This window comes from Stylophora pistillata, chromosome 2, assembly GCF_964205215.1.
Source record: "Stylophora pistillata chromosome 2, jaStyPist1.2, whole genome shotgun sequence".
Classification (NCBI taxonomy): Eukaryota; Metazoa; Cnidaria; class Anthozoa; order Scleractinia; family Pocilloporidae; genus Stylophora; species Stylophora pistillata.
The window spans coordinates 49,968,296-49,987,226 of NC_142520.1; the positions used below are offsets into that span (position 1 = coordinate 49,968,296).

The 18,931-nt window shown below is 39.6% G+C and overlaps 2 protein-coding genes and 1 long non-coding RNA gene across 3 annotated transcripts; all 3 read right to left on the bottom strand.

Moving 5' to 3' along the window:
• Positions 1–3,919: 3,919 nt before the first annotated feature.
• Positions 3,920–7,354, bottom strand: LOC148740100 (glutathione S-transferase 1-like). The gene is made up of 5 exons (XM_088748168.1): positions 6,939–7,354; positions 6,268–6,366; positions 5,728–5,843; positions 5,229–5,336; positions 3,920–4,213 (listed from the first exon to the last, which is right to left on the bottom strand). The coding sequence occupies exons 1-5, from the start codon at positions 7,069–7,071 to the stop codon at positions 4,037–4,039; spliced, it is 633 nt and encodes a 210-aa protein (XP_088604294.1). The 5' UTR covers positions 7,072–7,354; the 3' UTR covers positions 3,920–4,036.
• A 457-nt stretch (positions 7,355–7,811) lies between these two features.
• On the bottom strand, positions 7,812–12,838 carry LOC111342436 (hematopoietic prostaglandin D synthase). Its single transcript, XM_022949514.2, has 5 exons — positions 12,638–12,838; positions 11,921–12,037; positions 11,131–11,246; positions 8,658–8,768; positions 7,812–8,246 (listed from the first exon to the last, which is right to left on the bottom strand). The coding sequence occupies exons 1-5, from the start codon at positions 12,777–12,779 to the stop codon at positions 8,067–8,069; spliced, it is 666 nt and encodes a 221-aa protein (XP_022805249.1). The 5' UTR covers positions 12,780–12,838; the 3' UTR covers positions 7,812–8,066.
• A 1,313-nt stretch (positions 12,839–14,151) lies between these two features.
• Positions 14,152–18,592, bottom strand: LOC111342439 (uncharacterized). The gene is made up of 2 exons (XR_002695953.2): positions 16,721–18,592; positions 14,152–16,621 (listed from the first exon to the last, which is right to left on the bottom strand). It is a non-coding gene; the product is annotated as an uncharacterized LOC111342439 (long non-coding RNA).
• Positions 18,593–18,931: the final 339 nt, after the last annotated feature.

The window sequence follows — 18,931 nt, forward strand, 5'->3', positions numbered from 1 at the left end:
AAGCTTGTGGCAAGACACGAAGTTGTCTCTACTGCTGAGGCATCCAATAACTCAAGCTTCAAAGAAGAAGGAACTCAATGCTTGATAATAAATCCGCTAACATACGGAAGTATGAAGTTTGCTGATTTAACAACAGAGCAAGATGTCCAGCGTTTCACTGGATTCCCTAACGTAGAAACATTTCAATTGATGTTTAATACACTCTTTGAAAAAGCCATGTGTATGCACTACTGGAAAGGAGACAAAGAAAGTGCTTTGAAGGACACCACCAAGCCCAGGTCAAATAATGTACAGAGAGCTCTAACCTTGGAGCAAGAGTTTTTGCTAACCATGATGCGAATCAAGCTAGGACTCTTTGTATTTGATCTGGCTTTAAGGTTCAAAGTTTCCGAGGCGACTGTCAGCTCTGTCTTTACCACTTGGGTTAAGCTGATGTCTAAAGAATTAAAGTGGATGATTTCCTGGCCAGATAGGTATTTAATTCAAAGAAATATGCCTGATATGTTTCGACGATATTACAGAAAGTGTAGAGTCATCATTGACTGCACAGAACTATTCTCTGAAACCCCATCAAGCTTAGAGAATGCGGCAATGTGTTGGTCAAATTACAAACAACACTACACGTTAAAGTTTTTGATAGGGATAACACCAAATGGCCACATATCATTTGTCTCTGAGACCTTCAGTGGGAGGTCATCTGATGTTTTTATTGTAGAAAACAGTGGTTTCTTAAACTATCTTCAGCCACATGACCAAGTTATGGCAGACAGGGGATTCAAGATTCATGACCTGTTAGCATACTACCAATGTTCTCTAACAATTCCACCCTCCAAGCATTCCAATCTCCAGATGTCAGGTGCTGATGTTAGGAACACATCACTTATTGCTAATGTACGGATTTATGTCGAGCAGGCTATCAAGCGAATTAAAGACTTTGCTATGTTAAAGCAAGAAATTCCCATTAGCATTCTTTCCCATTTGGATGACATAATCATCATTTGTGCAGCAATATGTAATATGAAAAAGCCTTTGAGTACATAGATTTCATTTCATCAATTATGTTTGCATTTTGTACCAGTCCAAAATGTTCCCATTCAATTTTCTCACAGGTTATAAGCTATGGTAGTCAAGTTTATTTACACATCTTCTAGAATACAATTCCTTTATGGAATTACACAAACATGTTTGTATATAGCTACAACAATGTTCAAACAATAACTTTGAAACTTTAGTAATACTAAATACTATAATGTTTTGGTTTCATCCGCACTATTTTGTACTATTTAGTAGTTTGTTGAGGTCATATTGCTTCCACTCTATAATTTTAATCATTATCTATTGCTTGTTCATTGCAAAATCTGCAAATGAATGTTGATTCTTGTTCAAAATTTGAGCAGGCCCAGTGAAACCATAGCATACAACATTCACACTGAACACTGTTTTCATCATCACATTCAATTTCATCTGGCTCAAGACAGGGTTTTTCACAGACAGCACAATAATAAATAGGCCTAGTACCTAGCAACACCCTAGCAACATAAGTCTTGAAAAAAATTGTTAGATTTGGTATGATATCTTGCCACAGTTTTAAATCAAACTCAATAATTTCAATATGAGCACCACTAAGTGGAGTCCAAACAACAAAAAAGGTTTTAGGACATCCTGTTAGGGCCATTTGTCCTTGTATCTGGTAATAATAACTGTGGGTTCTCTTGAGCATGATCTTCCCATTCACTAATTCTAGATAAGTTGTATTGTTCCAATGCTCATCAAATTTCATGTCTGCAAGTGAGTATGGACATTTATACTCAATACAAGAATGACCACAGCAATCGCAGTGAAAAATACCATCTGGGGTAGCTCCCACAAAAGGGTAAGTTTTAGATATAAACAAGCCACAAGTCTGAAGCTTTGCATTTTTGTGTTTTTTGGATTCTTGTGCAAAGAATGATGCAGCAGCATCTCTCTCATGTTCTCTTCCCCATTTAATGGCAGGTATCATTGACAGATCGGTACAATCTAAAATTCGCTCAAGAAGAGGTGTTACTTTGCAATTTGGCTTTCTTTTTCTAAGAATTGTTTTTGTCTTTGTGTATACTTCATGAAAATGAGATGCAGTTATTCTACCTTTTCTTTGCTCTTTCCATATACTGGAGTTAGCCTGATCCCTTGTGGCCTTTTCTAATTCTTTAATGCTACTGTCATTGAAAGATAATTGTTCCAGAAATTGTCTCACTAATTCATCAGCATCTACACCATTGTTTTTAGAGGATATATCATCAGCTATAATTTGTAGTGATGGGGGAACATCATCAGAAGTTGGTGGTGCATATGAAATATGGATGACAGCATCAGGATTTATGTTTCGAAGAGAAGCTAGAAACTTTTGCTTGCTTTCTTCGGTAACAACCCTCAAGGATTCTGGCCGAGGATCAAAGTTCTGTTTTTCCTTGCTATTAATAGCATAACTTGGGTTTTCTTTGACTACCTTGTGGCTTTGGAACACCATGTCCTTTAATTTCATGGGTTGGATGTCTTTCTTGCTAGTATTATTCCACACACATGCCTTATCTGTGCAGGAAGGATCTGTGAAACCTTTCTGGTTGGCAAACTCAACTTTATATAAAAGGGCTATGACATGATTACAGCACTGACTGTATCCAGCTGTACAGCTACAATATGCCCCAAGAATTTCACCGGGAGATTTACAAATTATCCACACTTTAAGAGGTTCTTCGCGAATTCTTTGAGATGGAGTGACAGATGCAAACAACAGAACTTTGTCTTGTCCATGAATTGTTTTTGAGTATACAGTGTGCACAAAACCACTTTTAAAGTATGAATACGCTTTTCTGATTTTATATTGACCAATATAGTCAGTGTCGAAAGCTTTTTTTCCAAGTATAAACGAGAATATTTGACCAATGTTTGTATGCGGCCACTTTGTTACACAGTCCTCCCAATCGACCATGGATAACGGATCCTTTATACCGCATGTGCGTAGTAGTTCTACATGCTCATTTTGTAGTGACTTGGCTTGGCTTTCGGCCGAATCTCGAATAGGCGTTTTATGTTCAAAAGCTACCAAAGCACGAGCAGCAAGATCCGAGTGTGTCCCTCCAGAGGGCAAACCTCGCTGTTTAAGATAAAACTGCAATTCCCCACATGAAAGTTCCAAAAAATCTTCGAGGTGCGTGGCCATGATCGTGTTGTTGGGATATTGAACTGTCAACGACTTTTGAGCGAGATGGCAATAACATAAAGAGCTCAAAATGTAGCTGTGACTTCTATATTGAACTATAAGTATTCAGATCGAGCAAAAGAGTGTTGTTCGTATCCGCCATTTTGGATTTGCTTGCCCTAATTACCCAGCATGCACTCAAGAGCGTGAACCGGTCTATTTTGCGTCAACTATCATGACAGCGTGTGGCATGTCTGGGGAGAGCCCTTTTTCAGATTTACTGCCCCTAAAAATTTTAACACTTCAACTGAAAATTCAACGTTTAATAAGCGAATTTTCAACCCAGTGTTGATCAAAGGTTCATTTGTTCTACTTTTCTCTTTCTTGGTTTTTTTTTGTTTAGCTAGTGATTATTTTAAGATGACTTGACATTCATACTCCTGAGCGTTTTCATAAACGGTGAGTCAAATCGGAAAGAGTTCGAGACCAATATTTCCTTACCCTGGTCTCAGAGGTTCTCTTCTCTCTGCCCGGAGCGCGAAACGCCGAATTCTCGTACTCCGGTAGAGAGAAGAGAACCTCTGGGACCAGAGTAATATTTCCTTGGAGAAGAATTTTTCTCTAACTAATTTGGTAGGTAATTTACAAAAAACTGCGAGGAGAAATTACAAATTTTAACATCTCTTGACGCAGTTAAGGTTCAGTTAAGCCCTGAAACAACCCTCTTTCCTGAAAGGCCTCGTCTAGAACATTTTAATTCGTTTATTCCCATACATAAACTTAATTATCAGGATTGAAGAATTTCCCTCGCTACAAGTTTGTATGAAGAATACACAAAGTAACGCACAAATTTGCTCATATCAGTGTTTCAGGTCGCGCCTCCAACCACTTTTTGATATTCGGGATCTCCATAATGCGTTTATAGTGAGACTCCAGGAGAGGATACGCTTGGATCTCCTCTGGAACTTTAACCTTTCCTTGAACAAAGAGGTGATTCAGCATGTTAAAGACGGCAATGTCTGCGTAGGTGAGCTGAAAATAAACAAATGATGCAAGCCAGTGATGACAAATGTAAATGATGAACATGCATGAACAAAGAAATAAACCATCAAAGAAATTAAATGGACTAAGGGGTATTAAATGAATTATGAACGAACTAATTAATGAACGAACGGACGAACGGACGAACGGACGAACGGACGAACGAACGAACGAACGAACGGACGAACGGACGAACGAACGAACGAACGAACGAGCCAGCGAGTGAGTGAGTGAGTGGGTGCATGAGTGCGTGAGCGCGAGTACACGAGTGCGCTAGTGCGTGAATGCGTGAGGGCGTGAGTGGGTGGGTTAGTGAGTGGGTTAGTGAGTGATTAGGTTGGTGAGTGAGTGAATGAGTTGGTGGGTGCGGGGGAAAGAGAGTGAGTGGGTGGGTGGGTGAGTCAGCGAATGAGAGATTAAATGAGTGAAGGGGTTGGGGGAGGGTATCATAAGTGGGTGAGTGAGTGAGTGGGTAAATGAGATATTCAATGAGTGAAGGGGCGAGGCATGGTATCATGAGTGAGCGAGTGAGTGAGTGACTGAGTGAGTGGGTGGGTGGGTGTGTGAGTGAATGAGAGATTAAATGAGTGAGGGAGTGTGAGAGGGATTGAGTGGCTGAGTGGGTAGGGATTGTGTGATTGAGTGATCGAGGTAGGTGAGCGAGCGCGTGAGTGGATGGGTGAGTGAGTGGGTGATCGAGTCGGTGAATGAGTGGGTGGGTTGGTGGGTGCGCAAGTAGAGCGTGATTGAGTGAATGGGTGGGTGGGCGGGTGAGTGCACGAGAGCGCAAGTGCGTGGGTGAGAGAGTGTATGAGTGAGTGAGTGAGGGGTAGGTGAGCAAGTGAGAGCGTGAGCGATATAGGTTATGAGCGAGTGAGTGAATGAGGGGGTGGGTGAGAGGTTTTTTGTAATCGCCGATTTATTTCGACTAACGCCACGGTTGTGGGGGCTGTTCATAATCTTTAGGGACTGTTTCAGAGTCTAATAGCGACTTGCAGTGACTCACCTTTTCACCGACAAAAAAAGCCTTTCCGCCGTTGTTTGCTTTAAGAATATCTTGAAAGCCCTTCAACATTCCTGGTGTAGCAGCTTTCGCGTCGTCGTATAGCTTAGCCTGGAGCAAGAAATGAAGGAAAAACCGAGTGAGATATAATTTGCTTTACTTCGTGGTAGCTGTCCACCTTGAGAAAACGGTTATTTCTGAGATTTTATCCCATACCAAGGACTGGTATTGATCGATGATGGATCTCTCCCAGCTAGGCATGTAAGAGCTTCTTCAAGGAGTACATAATTATGATGAAAATGAAAGAAAGCTTAATAGGTTACAATGACAATTAGTTAAAAAGGGGCCGGTGTGAACCAAACTTTCTCGCGCACTACCAGTTCACCCTTGGGTCGTTTAGTCCATAAGCATTCCATTCATTCACTTGTAGTGTTATGTCATATTAAAGGGACATGAGGAAATCGATGCTATTAGATACCATGATTATGAGTGTACAAACTACCTTTCTAGTCTCGTCTTTTTCGAAGTGAGCTTTAACATATTTCTCCATCAAATCAGCAGAGCTATCCACAAGCATGTCTGCTTTAGCTTTCAGTAAATCAGTGGCAGGAGCCAAGCCTGAGACGATCCAAAAATAATGATAAAGATCATAATGAACATTTAGACGGGCTGGAGTAAAACAGGAAGGAATTAAGGAGGAAGAAAGAAAGGAAAGGGAGAGGGAGGGAGAGAAGGTGGAATAAACTCACTTCTTATCGGGAGAGACACCATTACCAACTATAATGATGATTGTCTTTTTTTGTTTGCTTTTGTTTTGTTTTGTTTTGTTTGTGTGTGTGTGTGTGTGTGTGTGTGTGTGTGTGTGTGTGTGTGTGTGTGTGAGTGTGTGTGTGTGTGTGAGTGTATGTGTGTGTGTGTGTGTGTGTGCGTGCGTGTGCGTATGCGTGTGAGTGTGCGTATGCGTGTGTTAGCTTTGAAATAAAATAAAGGGTTTAAACTTATCAGGAGAAAATAATCAGACAGACTGGCTCTTGAAACTTACCTAACACATTGGCCACGTATCTTGCGATAGATAAAGATTGGGCAAGAATTTCTCCATCAAACTCGAGAACTGGCAGCTGAGCAAACGGAAATTTCCCAGCTTTAATAATACAACGAAAGTTAATATTAATAGAGAACAGCTATCAAAACATACGGTATACTTAGGGGTTAATTGGTCTCCTTCCTCGCATCCGTAATTAGAGGAGAAGCGTTGCGTGACGAGTCTGAGAACTGTGCAAAGTTTATACTGATCTATGGAAATTCGTGTTTTACCTGATTAAGCACACCGTAAATTCATTATTCACAAACTTTGCGGAAACCATTATTTTTAGCTCCTGAACTTAGTTTAGCGGAGGCCGAATGCGAGATTTCGGAACACACTGTAAATAGGTGATACCAGCCTTTTTCCTGAGCAAAAATCTGCGCAGGATAAACGCTTTGCTACGTGATTTTAAAAGCTGTAAGCGAAATCTTCAATCAACAGTGGGACACCGTGAGCTTCATAGATGTACAAAGTGGAATGAAGGCGTCGAGAGGTTCAAAGATAAATTATCCCTGAAAAAACCACCTGAAATTCAAATCATGACCTGATCTAAATTAAACAAGAGAACATTCACCTTAATGCAAATTTTGAAATGCAAACAAACGATTGAATCGCGCTGTAAAACTTACTTGCTTTCAGTGCTCCCCAGTCTTCAAATGAAATTCGATGATCTTCAAACTCCACCCCGGCTGCTTTGAATATCAGTCGTGTCGCTTCTGCTCTTCCTCGAATGTTGAAGTAGGTGAGCTTATACTGAGCCATAATGGCGTGTTTTCTTTTTTATCTTTGAGCGAGCAGATTAGAATTGTAAGTGACAATGACAGTACAGGCGCACGCGTGCTCATCAAACTTGATTACGCAACTCTACATTTGCATGATAATGTGGAACGGAGGAAAACTTTGCGTTGCAAGCACACAGCTGAAATGTTAAATGAAGTGGTGAGACGATTGCTCCTAACACCAGCCCCACCTCTATTTCATCAAGACAAAAATTTCCAAAGTCAATGGGTGTGAGTCATGGAAAATTTAGCGACACATTTCAACTCAAGGTAACAAGCAGTGCATCGGGGAGCGTTGCGTGACTCCGGCCCGAGCGGCTGCGAAGGAGACTAATCTTAAATGTAATATCTCTGATCTCTGGCTACCCAGGGCGTTCCCTCGATCTTTTGTGTTTTGATATTTTACGAGAAACACTCTAAGCAAATGTACTTTAGGTTGATGAGTTGAAAGTTAGCACGTTTGCTCTAACAGTTCAGTGGAACTATTTACCCTCTAGGGTGGAGAGAGGTACAGTGAGAGCAAAGTGTTTTGTCAAGAACACAACAAAATTAACCAGCCAGGTCTCGAACCCAGACCCCTCGGCCACTTGGTTCCCCACAAAGTGTTCTCATTTGCTTCAGAGAAAAGGTGATTCTGTATTTATAAAAAGAAAAATAATAATAATAATAATCATGGGCCAATAAGCAAATGAATATTATGTAACTTACAAAAGCAGTCGTACCAACATTTACGATACTATCTTTTAATAATTTCATCAAGAATTCTAGAAACTTCTAGTCTTAAAAACCATAGTCTTAAGATTGCCTAAACATAGTTTCTTTTACAAGTTAACCCATTGACGACAAGTGACCCTTTCGTCTTTTTGTCAGCATTCTTCCCGTTTTTCAAAATCCTTTTTGAAGGATGATCTATAACAATCATGTCGAGAAGTTACATGTTCACTTCCTCTAGGCTAGTAAGCTTGTGAAGACCCTCCTTTACAGCACAGTGTCCGGCCTTGTTTCAAGCCTTTTCTTTACAGCTGGGATATCTCGCACACGCTCATAAAGGCCTCGTAACTTAGGAAAATTTTCCAGTTCAACTGGGTATCCTTTCACCTTGTCCTTTGCAACCCAACTGTTCAGGAAGTTAAAAAATGAGATGTCTGCATAGCTTAGCTGAAAGACCAAAACAAAACAAAAAAAAGGACAGTTACATTTAGAACACTGCAGATTACAGAACTGAATTTTTGAAAATCATTTTAAAAGCATGCACTGCATGACAGAAAGTAAGTTCTGTACAGAAGACACCCAAACAGAGTTTTTAGAGAATACTGCTCTGCATTGTTTCAATTAAAGACTTCCAAACATTCAGTGGAAACTCTTTTTTAGAACACCTCTATTTAGGGAACACACCATTCATGGGACAGTAAAAAAATGTTTCTTCTACCCTCCTATCTGTTTCCCTTCAATGACAAACAGCAATAACTGAGTACCCTCTTTATAGTAGTGAGAATATCACTTAAGAGAGACTACTGGTAGCTTTGCTCCATTTGAGCTATGAGAGAAATTCTCTTAATCTTCCAATACCTTTTTGCCAACAAAATACCCTTGCCCTCCTTCATTGGCTTCAAACAATTTTTGAAGATTCTTCAAAGCAGATGGTAGTTGAGACTCTTGGAAGTCCTTTGTGAGCTTTTCCTACAAGATAATATATATATATATAGTTATTAAAAACTAGATCATTGGATAATGCAATTCAAGACTTTTTATTGGCTTAACCACTATGGTTTATCAGCCAATATACCATAATCTACAAATATGGTAAGCGTACATGTCAGCTAAAAATTAAAAGGGCGCTAAAAACTTAATAAAATTTAGTAATTTAATTCAACGTTTTTAATAAAACAATTATTCCACTCGTGCTTGTTGGATATGAGATGATTATAGCCAACTCGGTGCTATGCGCCTCGTTGGCTATCTATCATCTCATGTCCAATGCGCACTCGCGGAATAATTGTTAATTATAGCCAACTCGGTGCTATGCGCCTCGTTGGCTATCTATCATCTCATGTCCAATGCGCACTCGCGGAATAATTGTTAAATATTAAATAAAAACATGCAGTAACCCATTTGTGGCCTGTCTCGAAATTCTCATGTTTTCATTGTTGACTTTCCATGGCTATACATATCCATTAACTGTGAATTGCTATCCTGCTGTGCAGTATGATAGATCCACCACCTGTCTTTTTTTTCAATGTTTGAGGTAAAATCAAATAAATTTTACCTCCATTAAAAATAAATAAAATAATTATGTACCACACCGGTACTTATAATCAGGGCTTTTTGCACCCACTGATCAGCTAATTCAGAAGTTAATAGCTAGTACTATTCACCTCCGAGCAGTCAATGAGACAAAATCATGCTTCAAGTGTTTAAGTTCTAACCATTATTAGTATATTGAAAGAAATAAACTATTTTTTGTATCTGTGTGGTATATACCTGGAGCAGTTATTCACTTCAATGTCATCAAGAGTGGTGGATATTTACCTTGTTGCTTTGCCACTCAGTAAATATCCACCACTATTCACCTCCACTTTGGGGAATAATTGTTGAATATTTCTGTCCTAAGACAGTTTGACAGTTTGTTTTGTGCATTCATTTTGCATCCATCCAGTTGAGTTTTCATAAAAAAGGTAACAGCAGAATACATGTACTGTGGAGTAACAGTCACTGAAATGTCTTCAATACTAACTACCTTTTGAGCCCTAAGAGTAACCAGCATCTAATTTCTCCTTATAATTTTACCTTGATCAAACGTTAAGGTCACAAAACCCTGGGTACTATGAGCTTTGGGAGTTTAGAATTCGTGCTGGGAACAATTTAGGCCCAGGACCCTTCAGTGGCATTGAACGACCCCATTCTGGCCAAGATCCAACTCAAGGCCAACAGAAAGATGTGAAGCTGGGGAAAATAAAAGTGTGCAGTGTAGAGCTGTCATGGCAGCCTGTAAATGTTATCACCATGCAACTAAAGAAGCTTTTGATCGATAAAGAGATTCTCCATGTTAGAACCTTACGAGAGGTATGAAGAACAGCATAGAGAATATGTAAATTGATGCTAGGGTCTTCATGGAGAGAGTACGATGTGTTCTCCAAAAATAATTTGAATGTGGGGTAGCAGGCTGGGAACATTATTCAAATCAAGCATTGCCAAATTTCAGATTTCTAGAGATTAACGTGGCTACATGATGGTAAATCTTACAATTGTAATTGATGATGCAGGGGTTTAGTGACAAATTTCCAGTAATGAGCAGTGCTCGAAATTAGCGGTCGTCCGATCGTCCGAGATGACCAAAAAGTTTACCAGGCAACCAATTTTTAGTAAAATTAAGAGGCTGGTTGTCTGGGGAAAAAAACAGCGGACTACCCACCCAAAAATAGAAAATAAATTAACCATAAACAGCATCTGACCTACGCAATGGTTTTGTTTTGTCAATGTCCGGTAGTGTGAAGTTAATAATAATTTGCCTCAGCTAAGCGTTTTCCTGTGTTTTAGATATTTGTAAATTTTATAAAATATTGCCAGGTACGAAAATGTAAGAGACAAACACAAAGTTTCTTGTCTGGAGGCAATCAAGATCAAAGACACCATTTTGAATATGCCACAACTTAAACCCAGACTTCCACGAAAACCATTGCCACACACTAGGAACTATGGGAGTAGTTCAAGCTTGACCGCATGTGATTACATCTCAAGCTCTACATGGCGTAAAAATGGATGCTTTTTGAGTAGTGCACTTAAATGTATGGATTTTTCTACAGGGCAACCAAGGATTCATCAGGGCAACCAAATTCATGGCTGTGGTTGCCCGGCTTTTGAAATATGGACAACCTGGATTTTTTTTTAATTTCGAGCACTGAATGAGGTGGGGGGAGGTGAGAGGTGGTTTTTTCATCACCATTTCCCTGGTATTTTGTTTTAATGACAAAAAAGTAGTTGGCTTTCTTATCTATTTTCAAGGGCTTCAACAACCATTTTAAATGTGCCATGCCAATCCAACCTTAGCTGCTGGATCACTTTCAAAATGGATATCTCTCTTCTTAGCTCTGATGTCCATCACAGCATCCACAATTGCATCGGCTCTTGCTTTGTCCAAGTTACTGTCAGGTGCCAGTCCTGCAATTGTTAATTTATTTCACAAATCCATTATCACCACAATGAATTTTTTTTTTGTTAACATTGTAATCCATATTGTTTCTGATCCTCATTTTAATGACAATCACCTTTATTCACAGTATGAAATTATCTTTAGCTCATTAACTTCCATGAGTGACCAAGACAGAATTTCTCCTTACAATATCAACATAAGATTAAGCAAACAAGTAAAAAGAATTAAGAAAAAGGTCAATTAGGGGATTATTAGTTGATCCAAATTCTCCAAGCTAACATCATAACAAGCTTAGAATAGAGAATATGGAGGGTAATGCACGGACAGTACTGCTTCAGCTTGTTCAAACTGGAGAAGAATTCTGTTTATACAAAAAAGCTCGTTATTGAAAGTTAAACTCACTCAAGCATGACTGAAATGTGCGACTAGGAAACTTATGCTCAGTGGGTACAAGGACTATGAATTGTCATGGTGCAAACTGATATTTTGTTTTTTTTGCAGCATGCCTATACATGTGTAAAATCTCACATTGAGGTGTTGGAGAGATCTCAGAAAATCATTCTTAAAGTCGTCAAGCATGAGTGTAGAGAAATTAAATTGTGAATTGCAATAGTGTGCAGGTTTCTTGTACAGAGGAATGCAATTTGCCAACTAAAGTAAATCTGTTGTAATTGTGACTCACCAAACTCATTTGCCAGATATCGTAAAATGGCCAGAGACTGGCTAAGCATGATGGGTTCTGAATTGGCATCCTCCTTTATTTCTAGTATTGGCAGCTGATTAAAGGGACACTTGCCAGCTGAAAGAATAAGCGGCAAAACAAACAAACAAACAAACAAACAACATGCTTGAAGGTCAAAGCAAGACAAATACTCAACCTAAGATAATGATGTACATTAAAAATATGTGCAGCAATCATACCAAATTTCTAGGTCAGTAAAACGATTAACGGTCTTTACCATTTCATCATTGGAATAAGGTACACCAACTAATTCATGGATCAAAACTCTGTTACTCGGCCCCAAATGGGGTTCTGTCCTGGTGTACCGGTCCACAAGGGAATTACCATTGTTTTTTCTTTGTTTAAGAGTCATTGGATAGCTGTTGTGTATTGTTCGGTCTTTTGTATCCGCTCTTGTGAACCGCTACACGAGGACAGAACCCCAAATGGTGCGCGTGACTTTTACGTGTTTAATTTCGATTCGATACAATTGGCTTTAGTCTTATAATTTCTTTGTATCATTTACATGCAACACAATCGTGTACCATGAACCAAATTTCGCTTAAATAGTAAATTTTAAATGATGATGATTGTATTTCTCTTTTACTGAGTTATAACAAACGCGCTTCGTTGATGATCGAGTATCGCCTTAGCGCCTGGATTAACATGTTTACTCACTCGCTTTGAAGGCAGGCCATTCCTCATGAAAATCGATACAGAAGTCCTCAAATTCGACTCCGGCGATGAGAAAAGCCAGCCGAATAAATTCTCCGCGGCCTCGTGCTTTGAAATAAGTGAGTTTATAGGATCTCTGAGACATAATTACCTCGTGACTTTCAACTTCGCGTACAGGGGTTCCAGACAACTGCAAATCTAGTCACGTGTGAAAATCTCAAGTCACGAGGCGAGCGCAGGGGGAGGGAGGGGGGTTTGGGAGGAGGCTTAACTTAGGATACTCTGTGCACGATGAAAAGGTTTTGAGAAAATCGTTTGCTTTTAATGAGGTTTTAGTCAGTTTGTAAAAACTCTATTTTTTATATTATTCCTTTTTGTTTGTTCAACGGGCGTTGCTTTTGGCCTTTGTTTTGCCTTCGGAGCAGTCAGGCGTAACTTTGGCGAGCGCGTGCTCAGTATTTTCTTAGCAAAAATTATGGCCGCGGCCGTCATCTTTGATTTAAGTGGAAGCGGAAGGCCGGGAAGTGAAGGAAATTTGTTCCAAGGGGTGAGGGATAGTGAAAAATAAGAAGGGGATGAGGGTGGGGAATGCCTTCCCGCTCCCTCCCTCTACCGCTCACTCTAACTCCAAATTAGACACGGGCGGTTGAATAAGCGATCGCGAGCTTCATTGAACTCGCTCTAATAGGACGCCTACACTGCAAGATAGTGTTCGTTCGCTCAATTTGTTTCCTATGCCTGTTTGTTTAGACTTTCGCTTTGCCCAGAAACATTCATCTCTCCCCCCGCCCCCTCCCAAACCTTGATTCATACACTCTATCATAGCCCCTTTCGTCGTCTTCCGTAGTACTTCGAAACAAACAATAAGTAGCACCGGGAAACATCGGGTCTTTGATGTGGAATCTTTATCAGAATGATCTGACTTATGTAATGAAGTCGAATATCTCCATGTATGCGGATGATCACCAGTTTTTCGAAGCAAGTAAAGATGTCCAGCTAATCCAAGCAAGATTACAGGAGAGTGCAGTTGCAGCAACAAGTTGGTATAAAGAGAACTGTTTACAGAGAAACTTTACCAAATATGGTAGCATGCTCATTAGCAAGCAAAAAGATGCCAATATCAATATTGACATAGACGGTATTACAGTTTCCCACTATCAGAACATTAAATTATTAGGTGTACGCATTGATTCTCAATTGACCTTTAATGTCCACATAAGTGAGATTTGCAAAAAAGCTAGTCAGAGAGTGGAAGTAATGATAAGGTTGCGCAACTTGATACCAACCACTGCTAAGCTGCAGCTGTATAAGGCTGCAGTCTTGCCCTATTTGACTTACTGCAGTATTGTATGGCACTTTTGTAGGGGAAGTGATGCAAGAAAAGTGGAGCATGTCCAGGAGAGGGATCTTAAAGCAGTTTTCCGTGACTGGAACGCTAACTATAGGCAGTTGTTAGAATGGGCTAAATTGCCCACCCTAGTTTACCGTAGATTGCAAGATATTGCGACCATCATGTATAAAGTAAAATTTAAGCTAGCACCAAGCTATATACAAGATTTATTTTCAGCAAATCACACAGTGAATAACTTAAGAGTTAAAGAATTTCCTATTCCAAGATTTAACTCTATTAATTATGGCAGGCATTCCCTTAGATATTTAGGACCTGTGCTATAGGCTAAGCTACCTTCCCGTATCAGGACGTTGAATTCACTAACGGGTTTTAAGAGGGCAGTTAGAGGAATGGATTTGAAAATGTTAATGGACGATGGTAGCTGTGTGGGCTGCTTGGTTTGCAGTGCATGATTCTTAGTTATATCTTAATTAGGCTCAGACTATTCCTCCCCCCCCACCCCCCCCCCACGTCTTAAGGTCCCCTAACCTAATTCTGCTGACCACAAATTTTATGCTATTTATTCGTATATTTTATGCTATTTAATCGTATATTAATACTTAGTTATTTATTATTTTATCTAAGTTATCTTGTTGTGTCCTTACTTAGTGGTTTTATTACTGCTATTTTATAATTGACACATGAATAAAGTTCATCATCATCATCATCTAAATTACATCTAGCCTCCTCTCGACAGCCGTTCTTTGTCTCGGGATCCCTGACAAAGTGGGGAGGGAGACACAGGGATCCCGAGACAAAGAAGGGCTGCGAGAGGAGGCTAAATTGCATCAAGATTGGAATATTGTATTGTTACCATCACTGGCTCGTACATTTCGATGTGATATGCATGTGGCTTCGTCTCCTATAAGAAGCAGTAGCCACAAAAACAAACGAAAAACTAAACAGATAAACAAAATGTAGTGGGCGAAAAATTAACATTTAGGGATAGGATAACTTTCTTTGTGTTTTGAAACAATACAGTAAGTAGGACTTCCTTTGAGAGAAACACACTTAAGGGGGCATTCTGGTTACATTTTGGGGCAAATTCACTTGCATATAAAATAATGCATAAAAAATTTACAATTGAGAGAAAACAGTCAAAACTTGGCACATGCATTAATCAATGACTAATAAGTAAGACAACATGATCAATAGACACCAGAATCTTTAATGAAGTTAATTATTAACTAATGAATTCAGGAGACAATTTTTTACTTGTTCTAGCTTCCCCTTGAAATTCTTGTGTTCTAAAAGAGCTATAGAGCTGTAACTTAGTACAAAGCACTTACACAACACACTCAACAAAGTAATTGAGCCTTTTGGGGTTTTGCCAACTGTAGTTACCATGGCAACCATTTGTCAACAGAGAATATTTAACAGACTGTAATTTCTGTTTTATGTGCAATTTTCAAAAAAGGCTCAATTAATTTGTTAACCATAATATCTATTATAACTGTGCAAAATATGGTGAAAATATGTTGAAATGCTCTTAAGATATTTAAGGGGCAAGTACGAAAACAACAAAATTTCCATAATTTGATAATTAATTATAGTTAGATACTACCTAGAGCCCCTTGACTTACATAAACTCACAAATTTACATTGATACACTGCTCACACCTATCCTAACTGTCTCTACCTGTTCCTTTCTTTCTTTTGAGGCTCTCTGAGAGTAGCAATGTCATTAAAACTGCCTGCTTCATATGTCACTCCTTCTCTCCTGACTCGGAGTTCTTCTTCTTTTGCTTTTGCTTGTTTCCTTGCAAGCCTATATTTCTTGTGCTTTTCTTGCACTCTTGCCACAGCCTGTTTTACTCTTCCTGAGTCTCTTCTTTCACTAGCTCTGTTGGTATGGTGTCCCACAACAAGCCCTGCTTCCCTCATAACATTGTTTCTTAGTTGCGCCACAACTAAAATGAAGGGCAGCAGCATTTGCCACCATCACTATTCTCTTTGATCCATGCCACTTGTGCTTTGGACACTTTCCAGACATGAGAATTGATAGATTCATTGGCATTGTGTGTAGCCAGGCAAACACCTTTGCAACAATGCTGACTCACTTAATCTTTCATAAATCTTTAGCAATGGCTCTTTGAAGACAGCATCCAAATGATGAGGCTTGTCTTTGCAGGCTAAGCCAGCACAATGATTAGCAGTAAAACCCCTCTTTGACCAAGTGCAATCAAAGGTGACAGGGATATCAACAAGAGAACTGTTATCATTTCTTGAGGTTCTTCTATCTATTGCGACTTGTTTTGCTTCATTCTCATTGACTTTAAGCTGCTCCTTGGTGACTTTGTCGTGTGCAGCATGAAGAATTTCCTCATGGCTATACCAAGTGTCTATCGAAATGCTGAATGGCATGTTTAGGATTTCACATAGCTTAGCCACCCCTTCTCTACCAATTCCCATCTCAAAAGCAGCATTAACTACTAGTCTATTGATATCTTTACCCTAGATGGTTCTCGGGGTCTCTTGATCACCATCATGCTCTCCTGTAGCCATAAATTCCTCCATGCCACACTCATGGCACTGAGCAAAGAAAGAGCTGCTGATAACAAATCTCTCAATGCTTCTCTCAATCAGCTTAACATTGCCTAAAATAAAATAGTTATATGTAAGACACTATAGTATAGCCACAGACAAACATTATGTGCTCGCAAATAAAGAAAAATTTAAAAAAACATATAACACACCTGAAGCACTTGGTCCACGCGAGTGAATCCTTCGAACAAACTTTAACAAACTGTCCATAGAAACAAGCTGATAGCCTTTTACTTTTTCCTAAAATTCATAACTCTCGGAATCAGATGATTCTTGTTCTTGGGCACCTAGTTGCCGCGAAGAAGCTGGAGTTTTGGACGGAGGAATTCTTTCACTTACAACATCCTCTTCGCCAACAAATGTGACAGCAACGGTTGCAGTCTGATCACGCGTTTTTGCCCTCAAAACAGTTTGTTTTTTAACTCCCCAGCAGCCTTTTTTCTTCCTTTACTTATTCTTCTGAATAGTCGACTGTTTTGAGCCATATTTAGGCATTATAACAATGATATTTTGGGTGTATACGAAATATAAACAATAGCGACGCGAAGCGCTGTTATGAAGCAACACGAGTTTACTCTTTGAGCTGAGTAGCCAGGCTCTAATCAGAAAATCTAGACCCAGGGACGTGGATCTAGGACTTCTGGATCCCACAGACTCAATTCAGCTGATTTTTTGTTTTTCTATTGTAAATTTAGCTGAAATTCTGATTGGTTTCGCTTTCGTTGCCATGGTAACGGAAACGTAAAATAATAGAGGCCTCTCTTTATGTGGATTTTTTTTGATAAAAGCGTTCTTTGTTGGGTAAAAGAATATTATATCCTAAAAATAGATAAACTTAAGTGACCTTTAAGGGCATAAAAGAAATTTTACATTTCTTTTGGGAATTTTTGGATTTTTTGACCAGAATGCCCCCTTAATGAGGTGATGGATTGAAATGCCCGTTAGAGAGGGTCCACAATAGGTTTGGCGGAATGCGGGATTTGGCTATTTTTCGTGGTGATATTCGGGATATGAGCTGAAAACAGAAGCGGTATGCAGGAATTTTAACAACCAGCGTGAGCGGGATTTCCTACTTTTATGGGGATGGGATTCGGGATACGGGAATTTAGTTTAGTCTTGACTAAAAATTCATTAGCGTTGACTGAAAAAAAAATGGTTCTTAAGCGTGTATACCGCGTTTGTAGTCAAGCTATGAGTGTCAAAGGAAGTGAAGCCGGTCAAATTTTGCTCATTATCACTTTTTTGTGTTGTTCGTCTTTTCCGATTTTACTATTTTCGCCGTTTTCGTCACTCGGAAAGAGATATCAAATCACTGAAGTTAGAAGTCAAGATCCTGCAGTCATTCCTGCTTTGTTGACGGATTTGACCTTTTCTGCTTCTGCCTGGGACCTGTCGGACCTGGACGATTCTTTGGACTGAGCGTATGCGCGCACCAACTGTTTCAAGGTAATCACCACTCTGCATGAACGGAAACCACTGCATTTCTAGATGCAGTCGGAAAGATATACAAGGCTTTATCCGTCCACGAGAAGCATGCAAAGTACGAACTTTGCAGTCTACAAGATGCCGTTACACTGCTTAAAGAAACGTTGCAATATCTTCGCCGAAACGAGGCCTCGATTCGCGGTGAAATCCAAAGCTTGCCAAGGTCCCTTAATGGACCACAGGGAAATGTGGCTAAGAAGACAATAGAGTCTGTTTTATTGTTGCAGTCTGGCCTTCAGAGACTTTAAGACCTGTTAGCGCCAATGGGTTATAATTGGACCAACCTCCTGAGCTGCATGACATTAGATGTAGAGAACTGTCACTCTGTGGTCCATCAGAAATCACCTTTATGGACTTCCCTTGAATATGCCAGCAATTTCGGAAACGCTGTCAAGGAAAGTGTAAAGAAGACAACAAACTGAGCGGCATTTTATTATACCAACCCAAAGTCGTGGTATCCCGTTCCAGACCGCGCAGTTTTTTAATAATTTTTTTAAATAAAGACTAGTCAGCAGCACTTCTGCGAACAGTAGTTGCAAAACTTTTTTTTGTTTTCCTACGCATTTCGTCTAACTTTCGTAGACTTCTTCAGGGAGTTTTACAAGTATAACTAAACGCCTGTATTTATAAGCCAAAGTTACAGGGGCCGATGACCGTAAAGGCTTGGTCGGACTTACGAACAGGAACAGGCGAAGTTGTGAAAAATGTGTGAAAAATTTAACACGTGTAAGGCAAGGTGAGAAAAATATTTTGGGGGCCACGGTTTTAGCTAAAAACATGGCCCCCACCTTGGCCCCACTTTTGCCCTCTCCCCACTTTGGCTTATAAATATAGGCGTTTAGTTATACTTGTAAAACTCCCTGAAGAAGTCTACGACA

What these genes read in the sequence shown, in the direction of transcription:
- LOC148740100 (XM_088748168.1), bottom strand. Translation starts at nt 7,071, where the DNA reads ATGGCTCAGTATAAGCTCACCTACTTCAACATTCGAGGAAGAGCAGAA. An exon ending in CTGGGGAGCACTGAAAGCAA is followed by an intron (nt 6,367 to 6,938) that starts GTAAGTTTTACA and finishes GTATTATTAAAG; the next exon opens with CTGGGAAATTTCCGTTTGCT. An exon ending in CTTTTTTTGTCGGTGAAAAG is followed by an intron (nt 4,214 to 5,228) that starts GTGAGTCACTGC and finishes GTTTATTTTCAG; the next exon opens with CTCACCTACGCAGACATTGC.
- LOC111342436 (XM_022949514.2), bottom strand. Translation starts at nt 12,779, where the DNA reads ATGTCTCAGAGATCCTATAAACTCACTTATTTCAAAGCACGAGGCCGC. An exon ending in AAAGTGATCCAGCAGCTAAG is followed by an intron (nt 8,769 to 11,130) that starts GTTGGATTGGCA and finishes ATTATCTTGTAG; the next exon opens with GAAAAGCTCACAAAGGACTT. An exon ending in GGTATTTTGTTGGCAAAAAG is followed by an intron (nt 8,247 to 8,657) that starts GTATTGGAAGAT and finishes TTGGTCTTTCAG; the next exon opens with CTAAGCTATGCAGACATCTC.